General features: G+C 38.4%; 1 protein-coding gene across 2 annotated transcripts in view; it reads right to left on the reverse strand.

Moving 5' to 3' along the window:
* Positions 1–404: 404 nt before the first annotated feature.
* Cemip2 (cell migration inducing hyaluronidase 2) overlaps positions 405–13,573 on the reverse strand; it is a 75,539-nt gene continuing 62,370 nt past the window's right edge. For both annotated transcript variants that reach the window (XM_076843482.2, XM_076843483.2), the window contains 5 exons: positions 12,495–12,714; positions 9,573–9,671; positions 6,355–6,509; positions 2,680–2,783; positions 405–2,337 (listed from right to left, as the gene is read on the reverse strand). In XM_076843482.2, coding sequence (XP_076699597.2) covers positions 2,141–2,337; positions 2,680–2,783; positions 6,355–6,509; positions 9,573–9,671; positions 12,495–12,714 — 775 coding nt within the window. In that variant the 3' untranslated portion in view covers positions 405–2,140. The remainder of the gene's footprint in view (positions 2,338–2,679; positions 2,784–6,354; positions 6,510–9,572; positions 9,672–12,494; positions 12,715–13,573) is intronic.

Raw genomic sequence — 13,573 nt, forward strand, 5'->3', positions numbered from 1 at the left:
GTTAGTACAGTGATTCTGAAACCTGGCTTCATATTAGAATCACCCAGGGAGCTATAAAAAAAATTCCAATGCCCAGGCTGCACCCATACCAATTAATTCAAATCTACAGGGTGGGGTCCAGGCCTCTGTATTTTTTAAAGCTCCCCATGGTGATTCCAATGTGCAGCCAGGATTGGAGACTATGGTCCCACCCTGCTGATGCTCAGCCTTACAAAATCTACTCACTGGATTTGCTTTCCTTATTTCCGCCAATAACTTCTTTGCAGCTAGAATGCGGAACTTTAAAAAAAATCACAGAGATTCACAGACACACATGTATAAAATACATGCATACATTATTTTTATTTATTTAACTTAGACCCTGATTATTAGTATATAAATCAGAAAAAAATGAGTGCCTTGAAACTTACCCATCCTCCCCAAATCTTTAAACAACCAAACTCTAAAAATCACACATCATAGATATTTAACTCATAAAACACACATACACACAAACTTTAATCACTTTCAGGAACCATGATCCAATAATATATTTAATAGGTAAGATCTCACTCATCACTATACAAGGGAAACAACAACAACAACAATAACAACCCACACCCAAAAAACAGATAACCAAACTTTGATTAAGACACGTGCCCTTAGCATGAGCACTTACAGTTAGAATGGTTTATCGGTAGCACTTTGAGGTAGCATATTCTGTAAAGTAACAGAAGTCACAGAGCTGCTCTGTAGTGTCTCCTGGACACAGAAGTACAGGCCATCTTTCTTGGCCCTTGGTAGAGGAAAGTGAATTTGTTCATGCTTATTTCCAAAGTCCGCCTGAACACCCTTGGCCATCCCTCCACCAGACTTGTGCCTTGTGGGTTTATAGAAATATAAAGGCATTTTGAAGTATCTTTCCTTCTGATGTGTAACACCCAGGCTGTGGAGCCAATCTCCTTTTGCCACACACAGCCGTCACTGGCAGGAGACACATGATCCCAGCGGAAAGGGAAACTGGGTGTCATGATGCCCTTTTTAATTCTTTAACCATTTAATGCAGAGTGACTCACTCCTTTAAGGCTATGAAGAGGCTCATTTCTCAATATTCGCTTCATGATTCTGACCCTTAAAAAGCCTGCCTCCCCCCATCATTCTGGAGTATCATTAAGCTTTTTGATTTTCCTGGCAGGATGGTGAGCAGAGAAGCTACTGAAAAATCCACACTAAAACATTAACAAAAAACCTAGGTGCAAGAGCAACACCAAGAACACACTTCCCTTGTGCAAGTTAAAAATAACACAAAGTTTACAGTTCAGGAAAACATCCTGCTTCTTTAAAACAAAACAAAAACAAAAACAAAAATGCAACTGTTCAGCTCAGCTCTGCACTTCAAACAAATACACAGTCAAGACAGACTAAGGATTAAAGCTGCAAAAACTGGTCCCAACAACCTCAAACCCTGGTGCAGGTCAAATTTTTTGTTCAATGGTCACAGATTAAAGGGATTTCTCGTCCCCCAAAGCCCTTTTGCCCCAATATACTTCCTGTTTGAAAATTGATTCCTTAGAAGTTATCAATATACAAATGAATAAAAATAGCACATGTCCAGGCAAAAAAGGGCATGAGCTGGGACTGAGTTGTCATGTAAAATTCTGTCATTTGGCATCATACAAAATTCTCAAAGGCTTCTCAGAAATAGGGCCCCAGGTATTGTTGAATGAGCCAGACACCCAAATCAACTGCTTTATGACACAACTGAGCGTTAGACTTCAAGTATCCAAGGTGCTACAGTAGCAGGTCCTCTAAAGAGCTCAGGCTGACTCTCAGAAGTCCCCATCCCACCCCGCCATGCCCATTATACAAAATGTATATATATATATATGGTCATTACCAAATAGTAGGGCGCAAGGTGAGGAACAAGAGAACTGCTCTCTGAATACACCAGCCTTACCAAGACAAATAAATCCTTAAACATTTTGTACAACTAGAAGGTGCGCGAACTGGTATTCAAGCAATCCCTTTAAAATTCTTTTCTCCCCTTTTAGTATCAAACAAGAAAATGGTTCTGTTGGGTTAACAGTGTCATTTTTAAATGCCATAAATTAAATAAGTTAGTTCACATTTTTTCCCCCAGCACTTAAGTTACAGTCAGTCTCTAAAGCGCTTTTGAAGCTTGCTTTAACAATTCCAGATCTCTTCTGCGGATGCTTCCGGCCCTGGGACATCCATAATCATCTAGCTGCAAAGGTATGAATTCTTCAAGCACCCCAAGGCCCTGTCCAGCAGGACTGGTAAATAGCTTAGTCCATGATGGTTTAAAGTTTCCACTGAATCCCAAAAATATGGTACTCCCTAAAAAAAAAAAAAAAAAAGTTCAATTTGTATAGTTACTAATTTCCAGCAAGATAATGCAGGAGGTAAGTCAGGGCTGAGCAAAACGAAGATATATATACATATAAACACTCTACAATTCCTCATATCAGCAAACGAACTCATGAGCTCTTACCACCCAAGTAACAAACCATATCCCAACACACTTCCTCTAACACTGTCCCCCTTATATAGACATTATCTTAATGATGCCCATACCTGCCAAACAAGCTCATGAAAACAGACTGGTAGCTCAATTCCACTGGTAGAAGTGTATATGCTGTTAGCCTCACAAGAACTTGATAGAATAATACAAATACAAACCTTTGTTATAAAGGTGAGCTGGTTTGGCTAATCCCAGAGGTATTAATGAATCTGAAATATTCAACCGCTTTATTTCTCCTCTTGTGCTCAACAGAACAATAGACCTGTAAGTGAAAGTGAGAAAATCGGTGTCAATTCTCATCATCCAGCATTTATTGAGTACCTTTTTGAACAGAGTACAATATAGAAATTCCAGATAAAAGCAGAAATCAAAAAGAAAAACAGCTCAGATGCTTTTTTATTCTTGCTAGTACAGGCTCCAATTTTCTGGCTCCAGATGGAACTTCTCACTTTACTACAACATAGGAAAACTCCAAAGTAGAGAAAGCAAAAGTTACTGACGTCTGACCCAGAGAGCAGCTAGGACTTGGCTCTTTTAAGGAATAATTTGTTGCTCATGAGAGTATGGCTTTTGTTTTACTTAAGATTCTTTATTTACCTATGGTTATCATCATAAACGCAATCTTCTTTTTTAAATTTTCATTTGTTATATATGACAGCAGAATGCATTAACAATTCATATTACACATATAGACCACAATTTTTCATATCTCTGGTTGTACACAAAGTATAGTCACACCATTCCTGTCTTCATACATGTACTTAGGGTAATGATGTCCATGTCATTCCACCATCATTGCTAACCCTTCCCTCCACCTCCCACCCCTCTGCCCTACCTAGAGTTTATCTAATCCTCCCATGTTCCCCCTCCCAACCCCACTATGAATCAGCCTCCTTATATCAGAGAAAACATTCAGCATTTGTTTTTGGGATTGGCTAACTTCACTTAGCATTACATTTTCCAGCTCCATCCATTTACCTACAAATGTATGATTTTATTCTCTTTTATTGCTGAATAATATTCCATTGTGTATATATACCACATTTTTGTTATCCATTGATCTATTGAAGGACATCTAGGTTGGCTCCATATAAACATAATATTAAAAAATAAAAATAAGAGTTGAAAATGTAGCTCAGTGGAAAGATGCTTGTCTAAGATGCACAAAGCCCCGGGTTCAATCCTCAGGACTACAAAAATAAATGAATAAAAATAAATAAATAAATAAATAAATAATAAAACAAAAGCTGTTCTCCATGGTTTTTGAAAAAAGTTTACATCTTTTAAACCTTGCCATCGTTATAATATAGTAAATCGCCATAGTACTCTGATCCTTGTGGACCCTTTTCCTGGTTTAGTTACTATAGTTTCAAGGTTTATTTTAGTATTTTATATTAACAAGTCCCTTGTATTATTGTAATTTGTTTAAAGAGTTTATACTAATACATTACTGATGGGATTACAAATTAGTACTGCCACATTGGAAAACAGTATGAAGATTTCTGCAAAGACTAGGAACAGTATCACCATATGACCCAACTATCCCACACTTTGTTTTTTATCCCAAAGAACTAAAATCAACATATGATAGTGATACATACATACCACCTTTTATAGCAACACAACCTACAACAGTCTAGTTATGAAACCAGCCTAGGTGTCAGTCAGCAGACAAATGGATAAAGAAAATGTGATACACACACACACACACACACACACACACACATATATATAATGGAGTTCCACTCAGACAAAAAGAAAAATGACATTATGGCATTTGCTAGTAAATGGATGGAAACGGAGAACATTGTGCTAAGTGAAATAAGACAAACTCCCATAGTCAAGAGTTAAATGTTTTCTCTCATACGCAGAAGCTAGAAATAAAAAAGGAATACAAAAAGGAGATCTTATGAAAATAGAAGAGATCAGTCAAATAGAAGAGGGGGACCAATGAGGAGGGAGGAGGGGAGGGAAAGAGGAAGAACTGAGGAATGAAGTTGACGAAATTACGCTATGTGCATGTATGAATATATCACAATTCAGTATTGTATTTAATTTCTTAATGTGGGTCTTGACTTTTAGACTAAGACTGTTAAGTTCTGTGCTGGGGTTGATCTTTCTAAAGCAGTGGAACCTCAATTCAAAATCAGCCAGAGGACTGTCCCCAGCAACCCTGAAGACATGACTTTTGTTTATAGGTCAGAATTACTCAGGACTCTGTTGTGAGAACATTAACAGATCAGCTTGCCACCACGTGCCACCGTGTGCCCCCAGGTATATGCACACAACCACACACATACATGTACACACACAAGCAAGCCTTCAGTCTTCCTAGAAATCACTGCCAGTTGCCCCATAATTTCTCAATACTTGGTTAAAATGCAACATACATACAGGAACACATTCCTAAGTGTCCAAAAGACTTAAGTTTTTGCAAACTTAACATAGTTGCGTTACCAGCAGCCAGATCAAGAATTGGTATTACTGATCTCTCAAAAGCCTTTCTTACTCTTTCTAGAAACTACGTTTTTAATGAGTTAGTTTTTAACTCAAATCTACAGGTTAACTTGCAGGACTTCTGTGTTGTCCTAAATATTTGTGGTGAAATTTATATCCTAGACTGTTTTAGGGGAAATAAGTGCATGTGTTTTCATCATTAGGAAAAGCTTTGAAACCCTTAAAGAATAAGGTAACCTCCAATAATTATCTTGAACCATAAGATAAAACTATAGCCAACACTCCATATCCACAGGTTCTGAATACATGAATTCAAGCAATCAGATCAAAAATATTTGGGAACAAAACTACATCAGTATTGCATATGAACAGACTTTTTTTCTTTGTTATTGCTCCTTAAACTATACAGTATAACAGTTATTTGCACAGCGTTTATACATAATCTAGAGATGATTTGAAATATACAAGAGGATATGCACAGGTTATATGCAAATATGACATCATTTTTATATGAGGTGCTTGAACACCTTCAAATGTTTGTATTCACAGGGGGTCCCAAAACCATCCCTCATGGATACTGGAGGATGACTTTATATTACACATGGAATACTGCACCAAAATAATCCAGTTAGTTCATGGGACCTGGTCCTGTGATCTATAAAAAACATAAGTAATAACATCAACTGAAAACGATTTGAAAGCTAGACAGGTCTTCACTCCCTGGGAAGCTTATGCTCTTCCCTGAATGGCTGCACTCAGCATCTGCAGCAAAGCTAAGGGGCAGAGAGGACCCTGAGTTCACATCTTTTCCCCCAGGAAAGGTCTGACCAACCCAGCAAAAGAAAGGTTTCTCTCCTGTACATCTTTCTTCAGATATCAACAACAACCCAAACCAGACAGACCAGACACTCAACCACTTAAAAATTAATTTACCCTTTTACAGTCATTTCCAAATGACTAAGCAATGACTTCCTAAATATAGTAGAGTGCTGTGTAAGGGTCAATCAATGGGACAAAGAAAACTGCCTGGAAAGGTACTTCAAAATGGTAATAAACCTTCATAGAGCAATTTAGTACTAAAAAGCAGCACAGTAGTGTTCCACACAAGGAACTTTCCTAAGAGCATTCCTATCATTTGCAAAATCTTCTAACATCACAGTTCTGCCATGGATAAGTAACAGCTTGTCAACTGATTGGACCACACAGGCATCACGCTGAGGTGAAAAGGAATGAGTACCTTTCGCAGAGCCCCGAATGCCCACAGAGTTAAAGACCAGATAGACATACCAAAGCTGCGAGGTGACCAGTGTTACCTGTGTAGAGGACTCCACATCCTCAAGATGGCTTATCCCTGGTACAGAGTGAGCCAGACCTACCTTGGAGGGATGCTTGTTTTCAAATACTCTTCCATGCGACTGAAATCAGCAAGAAGGAAAAACTTTCTTTCTGTCAACCGGAAGGGAACGCTGCACGCATCCACGAGGAGGAGGAGGACACCTGCGCTTCGGAAGGGAAAGTCGGTGCCATTGACCTGAAGATACAAAATGTCCTCTGCTATCATCACTGTTGCAGGAAGATCTTTGGGATAACTGGTCTTTCTAGCCCCTTGTAACCCATGAATCAGACTGTATTTCAAGGACTCGAGTTACATGTTTTACTTATTCTTCCCATCCAATGTCTGAAACTGCACCTTGTTCCTCTAAACTCTGCCTACATACTGTGCTTTGATCTTTGCTGATAGAGTAAGAGGCTCTAAGCCCCACCAAGCTGAGCTGGGTGACCCTTCTGCACTGCTTGGGACCTCATGTCTACACACAAGCACTGTCACTAGGACGAGAGCTCTACAGTGACCAGGGGCTGGCCTCTGTGCTACACCTATATACAGATCACAATCTGATTCATGGAGTTTGAAATATCATTTAAGTCCAACTGTTCTATCTCTTTTAGCTCTAAATATAGCCCTCTTCTGACGTCAAAAGAGCAAAATGGTGCTTTTGAATGAGCTACATTGTATTTTACAATGATCATGAGCTGAATTTTCATAATCATCCTCTTTAATGGTTTGTGATCTTTTCAAGAAAGAGGCATACTCTGGACACATCCAAATATTATTAAGTTCTCGGCCAGAAAGGAAAAATAAAACAAAGCTGGCTAAATACTACTCCACAGGCAATGTTTCTCTTTGGAAAATCATAAACTGAACTAAAGTGAGCTAGCCAAGGAGAAACACTCTCACCACTTCACCTGACCTGACTTGGAGATATTATATTCAAATTTTATTTCTAATCATATTGATCTTCCCAAAATTCAAAATAGTCTTGTTACTTATGTTTAAATTGCTCTAATCTAGTGAAGAGATCTGGAGATTCTGAAGTAAATTTTCTATGTGCAAAGACTAGAAGAGATTCCCTTATTTTTAAAAAAATCTGAATGCTTAAGATTGAAGTACAGCTGGATGTGGTGGCACATGCCTATAATCCCAGCAGCTCAGAAGGCTGAGACAGGAGGATTGCAAGTTCAAAGCCAGCCTTAGCAATTTAGCAAGGCATGAAGCAATTTAACAAAACCCTGTCTCAAATAAAAAAAGAGCTGGGGATGTGGCTCAGTCATTAAGTACCCCTGAGCTCAATCCCTGCTATCAAAAAAATTTGAAGCACATTTGAGAAAAAAGTATATAATGATTTTCAATACACTCCAACTGTTCTTGTGAAAAACTATCCTCCAAAACCTGTTAGTTAAATTAAAACTTTCCATAAAAGACAACGCAATGCCAAGTCCCAGGAAAGAATGCTTATATTATGTATCTGCAAGAGGGAAAAGCTGTTTTTCTGTCAACCAGAAGGGAACGCTGGAGATACACAGTGTTCCTTGATTTTTCCAGGGTCCCAGGCACCCAATGTGCAGTAGTAGAATCAAACTAAGTCTTCAGACCTTGGGCATAACCTTTCTGAAGGTTTGTTGTTGTTGTTTGGGGTTGGGGGGCAAAACAATTTCTTCTTCAATTATCTAGGGAGCTATTAGAACAGTGGGCCTCAGCACCTACCCTCCTCCCTTATGCAACCCCCAACAGATGTAATCAGTAGGCTGGGATCTGCCTTCATGAATGCATGAAGAGGCTGAGCTAACAAATTCCATGCTCATAAAATTACATCTTCAGCATCCAAAATAAAGGACTGTTAACACAAGGGAATGAATGTCAATACAGTCTTTAAGAAATCTTTGAGCTACATCTAAACAGGAATCTCCTTAATTCAAAGCTATTAAGTAAAATTTAAATTTAAATTCTGGAATTAGGGTGGTGGCGTTTGCACAATATGAATGTACTTCACACCACTGAACTCAACACCTAAAAATGGTTAAGATGGTAAATTTTGTGTTAAGCGCCTCTTACTACAACAAAAACAAATTGGGAAAGAAAAAAAAAACTAAAATTTAACTTTGTCCACGTATAAATGGATTTTTGATCATGTTGTCCACCACTGGGGAAAAACAAAAAATGAACTTCTAAAGAGATCATGTGAGACAGGGTGCAGGTCCTGGCTGGCTATGAACGGGACGGCTAGATACCTGCTCCCCCAAAGAGCTCTTTACAAGGTGGCTCCCAGGTCAACCTGGTTTGGGATAGGTCACAAGCCAAGGTTCGATTCCCATGACTAACTTGACTCTAAGCTCAAATTCTAGCGTTGACACTGAGACTCACTACTGTACTTCCATTAAACCATTTTTTAAAAGACAGCTAATTCTTGTATTTTCACTTTCCTCACCCCCCCCCAAAAAAAAACACTAAAAAAATAGACAATCTCAAAATAAAAAGCTAAAGAAATTTTAAAACCTTCATTCCCCATATCTTGAGAGCTCATTTTAAGTTGCAAATCAAGGTAAAACAGTTTTCTATGTGATGACTGCCTATAGCAAACCAAAGATGCCTTTTCTCTTATAGAAATGAAATCAGGGTCATCTATAACAGTGACTAAAAGATAATGTGAACAAGTGTTAACATTAGCCCAAAAGTAATCAGTAAACAATCCACTTGGAAAAAAAGAAAATTTTGATAATAATGTATTTCAAAACACATTACAAATGTTCAAAGAGGTTTTTACGCCTCATTGTATCATTTGCCACCAATAATCAAAAGGTTGTTGAAACCAGTGACTACTATCAGAGTTAATATAGGTCATCAGGATAAAGGATAAAAGCAAGAATCCACCGCAGGATACACACCTGCTCTGGTCAGAATGTTGTGGGGGCAAAACTTCTGTTGTATTCCTAATTCCTGAAGTGGTGGTATTGGGAAGCGGGGCCTTCAGAAAGTGACTGGGACATGAGAGGGAAGCCCTCAGGATAGGGACTAGTGTCCTTAGAAAAGGAACTCAAGAGAGAACCCAACCTTTCCACCATTTGAGGACACAACAGAAGGCACCAAGATACAAGAACCAGAAAACAGATCCTCCTCAGAGGCCACATCTAACAGTGCTTTGACCTACCTGAGTGCTGCCCAGCTGCCAGAACTGAGAGAAATAGGTTTCTGTTGTGTGTAAGCCACCCTGCCTCACAGCAGCCCAAATAGACTAAAACAACACAAGACAGTACTTACAGAAATAATAGATGGGTCTCCGCGCTGAGTCTCTGCTTTGCTGGGTGACTGAAATTGCACAGGGAGGTAGCTCTTGTGAGGATCACTGGTAAACACCACCTAGATAGGAAGAGGTTCCATATTTAAGGTGACTATATCCTCTTCCCAAATGGTCCATCAAGAGAAACTCAATTATATTATTAGTGCCATTGTGTTTCTATTTCTGATTTTTTTGTACATATTGCAAAACCTTGAACTCCGTTTTTTTAAAATGCTTAATACAAAAAGTGTAATTTTTCATTTTCTGGAATAATCTGTTTCGAACAAATATAATCTTGACAAAATTAATTCAGGGGCTGGAGGTGTAGCTTAGTGGTAGAACATGGGCTCAGTATGTGCTAACCCTTGGGTTTGATTCCCAGCATCCTCCCCTCAAAAAATTCAGTCATTTCAGTAAGTGCCTTAATAAATATGCATTGAATTTAAATTGTTGTAAACATTTTGGGCAAATATAGATACAAATCTTTTTAAAAGTTTTTTTCTGATCAATTATCGTGAACTGGGGCTCAGTCATTCTAGGATTGAGGAAAGAAGTACCTACAACAAGGGCTACTCTGTTTAAAATTTCCAGTGGCCTTGTACATGACCAGGTCTCAGCATACCTCTGTGACCTGCAGAGTCTCATGACAGAGCTACACCTAGGGACAGGCCTTCATTTCTCTCCAACCTATCACATTCAAGAGGCAGGGCCTCTCCCTCACTTCCCCATGAGCTCTGCACCTTCTTCCCCACACCCTGCCTTTGTGATTCCTTTTCCTCATCCCTGCCGCTCCTCCAATCTCGCCCCAGGAGGCTTCTGCTCATTCAAAACACTTAACTCTCACATAATTTAACACTTCAAAGCGTATTTTCTAATAAATCAATGTCAAAAACTTTTTTGCAAGAAAAAATAATCATCAGAAGACTAAGCAGCATTCAGAATCTGGACATTTCTTTGAATTTCAGGTTTGGAGTCAAAAGTTCATCTGAATTTTCCTACTTACTTCTAAATACATATGTTTCGTTTTGATATTCAAAATAAAAATTCCTCCCAAACTTCCAAGTAAAAGTGATATTCCCAAATACTTCAAGTATTTTGCAACTGAACAAAGTCAGTACTATAAGACATTAAAAAAAATTATGATCAGTGCTTCTGGCACAAGAATAAAGAATGCTACACGTTAATGCATGAAACTGTTTAATGAAATAAAGCCTAGGATGTTTCCAAGGATGACTTAATCACTGTCACAAATAATGTTGATCATAAGTTATATAAAGTCTCTTCAGCAGCATGCAGGTGTAGCTCAGTGGTAGAGAGCTTAACTGGTATGTGACGGGGCTCTGGGTTCAATCCCCAATACCACAAAAAAGTAAAAATTAAATAAAATTTCTTCAGCAATGAAGAACTCTCTGAACAAATCCAACTCAAGAATGAGGCTGGAAAAAATAGTCTCTCACAAAGATTATCTCAAACTATCACTTTAACAGTCAAAATATTGCATAGGGGTTAGGGTACAGCTCAATGGTAGAGAGTGTGCTTAGCATGTGCAAGGCCCTGGGTTCAACCCAAAATACCACAAATAAAGAAAAAAGAAAGAGAAAACACGGACCAACAAAGGGCCCGTAGACATGTACATATACCCACAAACTCTTCATATACACAAGGCTTTTTTGTTTTGTCGGTTTGCTTTTTGGTTTTACTTGTATGGGAGAATATAGGCAACTCAAGAGTATGGGAGACTGAGTTTGTGATAGGAGTTGCCATTAAAAAACAACAACACTCAAATCCATCTTTCTCTCCCTGCTTTCACTGCCACAAAGCCAAAAACAAATGAAAAGAGAGAACGAAATAAAGAATTTATGCAGTGAGAGATTTTGTTTCCTCAAATTCATCAGGCTGATTAGAAATGAAAGCTCAAGCTTTAGAAGTCTTCTCCGTATAAGTAGGCAGTATGCATTTCTGTGATAATTCAATTCTTGCTCTAAAAATCATCTTCAGTAGAACTCAAATGTGAATAGAATTAGAATTACCTGCAGGACTATTAAACTGCAGGCTGCTGGGCCCCTGACCCAGAGCTGCTGACTCAGTAGAACTAGGGTAGCCCAAGAATTCCCACTTCTCACAAGTTCCCAAGGATGCTGTTGCTGCTGGTTGGGGGGGCTACACTTAGAGGATGATTACCCTAGCCCATGTAGGTGAAGACTAAAAATGAGTCGGGGCAGTATTCATTCTGTATTTCTTTTTCACTTGGAACTGGTCTGATTCCTTTGGAACCCATTCATATGTGGAATTTAAGCACATTGTTTGGGTTTATTTCCACTGCCATTTTTGACCCAAGATCTATTAAAATATAGTAGTCTAATCAGAAATCTATCAAAGGAAGCATTTTTCACTTCTAACCAAAGTCAGTCTGTTCTTTGAATTACAAGAAAATTTAATAGCACATGCTTCAAAATTAAAGAGTGGCTTTTCACCTTAAAAAAAAAAAAGGAAACAATTCTTACACAAGCTGCACATTTTGAGGAGAAATTTCACACTACCGATAAAACAAAGCATTTTTATATCACTTTTTGATGTATAAACCAAGCAGCAACATTGTAACAGAATCACAAATCTGGGAAAGAAAAAAGGATGGCCAATATAGTAACCTCTAATTTCAAACTATAAAAGCCACAGCTAATCAGAATAAACTGATGTCTCACAGGGAACAGGTACTTTTGTTATAAATTTGGACTACTTTGCTTCTTATAAGGATCACATTCTAGAATAGGCCCCAATTTAGGAGACACCAGCAAGTGTTTATAAATTGGCAACACATACGTTTCAAAGAAAAGTGCTCCTATTCCAAAGAAACCCCCTGATTTTTGCTCCCAAACCACAGCCCACTCTTCTTCCTTATTTACCTGGTGAGTGCCACAGCCTTGACAGAGTCTGGTGAGCACGGACGGCATGCGCTTGACCACTGATGGCTTTCTATAATACTGTGGATATGCTTTGGCCATGCAATTACTGACGTCTTTTGAGTCTGTTGATGCCAGGATCTTGACTCTTTCACATCCCTGAGATGAACAGTAACTGTGGCCATCCCTGTGGCTTTTGGCTTTGAGATACAAAAACAGTAACCTGCACAAAGCAAAGAGCAATCCATTTGGTGTTAGACTTCCTCTCAAAAACTTATAAAATTCCTCAAATCAACTCATGGCCAAAGGGATTTCTCCAATAAGTAACTTTTCATAGGAAGAAAAATTAATTGCAAAACCAACAGAATTGTTTCTCTTTCTTCCCTGTCCTTATAGGGTATTAAGTCAAATGCGGTACTGCTTTGGAAAATATTTCAATTCTTTGATTCAGTCATTCTGGAAGATATCAAAGTTGGTTTCTGGTTTAAATTAGTTAAATAGGTAATCTGAGAGCATGGAATTTGGCCTGGCTCAAAAATTCCTTAGAAAACTATATACTTGTATTGAGCTTAGGATTCCTAAATTGATGTGGTTTCTTCTTCTTCTTTTTGTCTTTTTGTTCATAAATCATTTTGGTTTAAGGTGCAAAATTGAAGTCATAAAACAACAACTCTGCTTGGCTATGGTCAAGATAGTCTCAAATCAAATCCTGTGATGTGTTTCAAGAGCACATGGGCCTGGGGTCCTTCAGTCTGTAACTGAGCAAAACTCCGTCTAAATCAACAGTTCCACCCTTTCCAACTTTTCCTCCTACTGCCAAGATGGTCAGAAAAATCTAACCAGGCAGCAGTCCAATATCTATCTGCAAACCCAGTCTTTCTAAACCAAGGCAAGTCAAGATTCTAAAGGACTTTGATAAAATGATTGATAACCAGTAATCAAGAATTCATATTTTGGGCTGTGGCTGTAGCTCAGTGGTAGAGCGCTTGCCTCGCATGTGTGAGGCACTGGGTTTGATCCTCAGTGCTACATAAAAATAAAAAATAAATAAAGCTATTGCTACAAATAAAAAATATTTAAAA

The sequence above is a fragment of the Callospermophilus lateralis genome, chromosome 2 (genome assembly GCF_048772815.1).
Source record: "Callospermophilus lateralis isolate mCalLat2 chromosome 2, mCalLat2.hap1, whole genome shotgun sequence".
NCBI lineage: Eukaryota > Metazoa > Chordata > Mammalia > Rodentia > Sciuridae > Callospermophilus > Callospermophilus lateralis.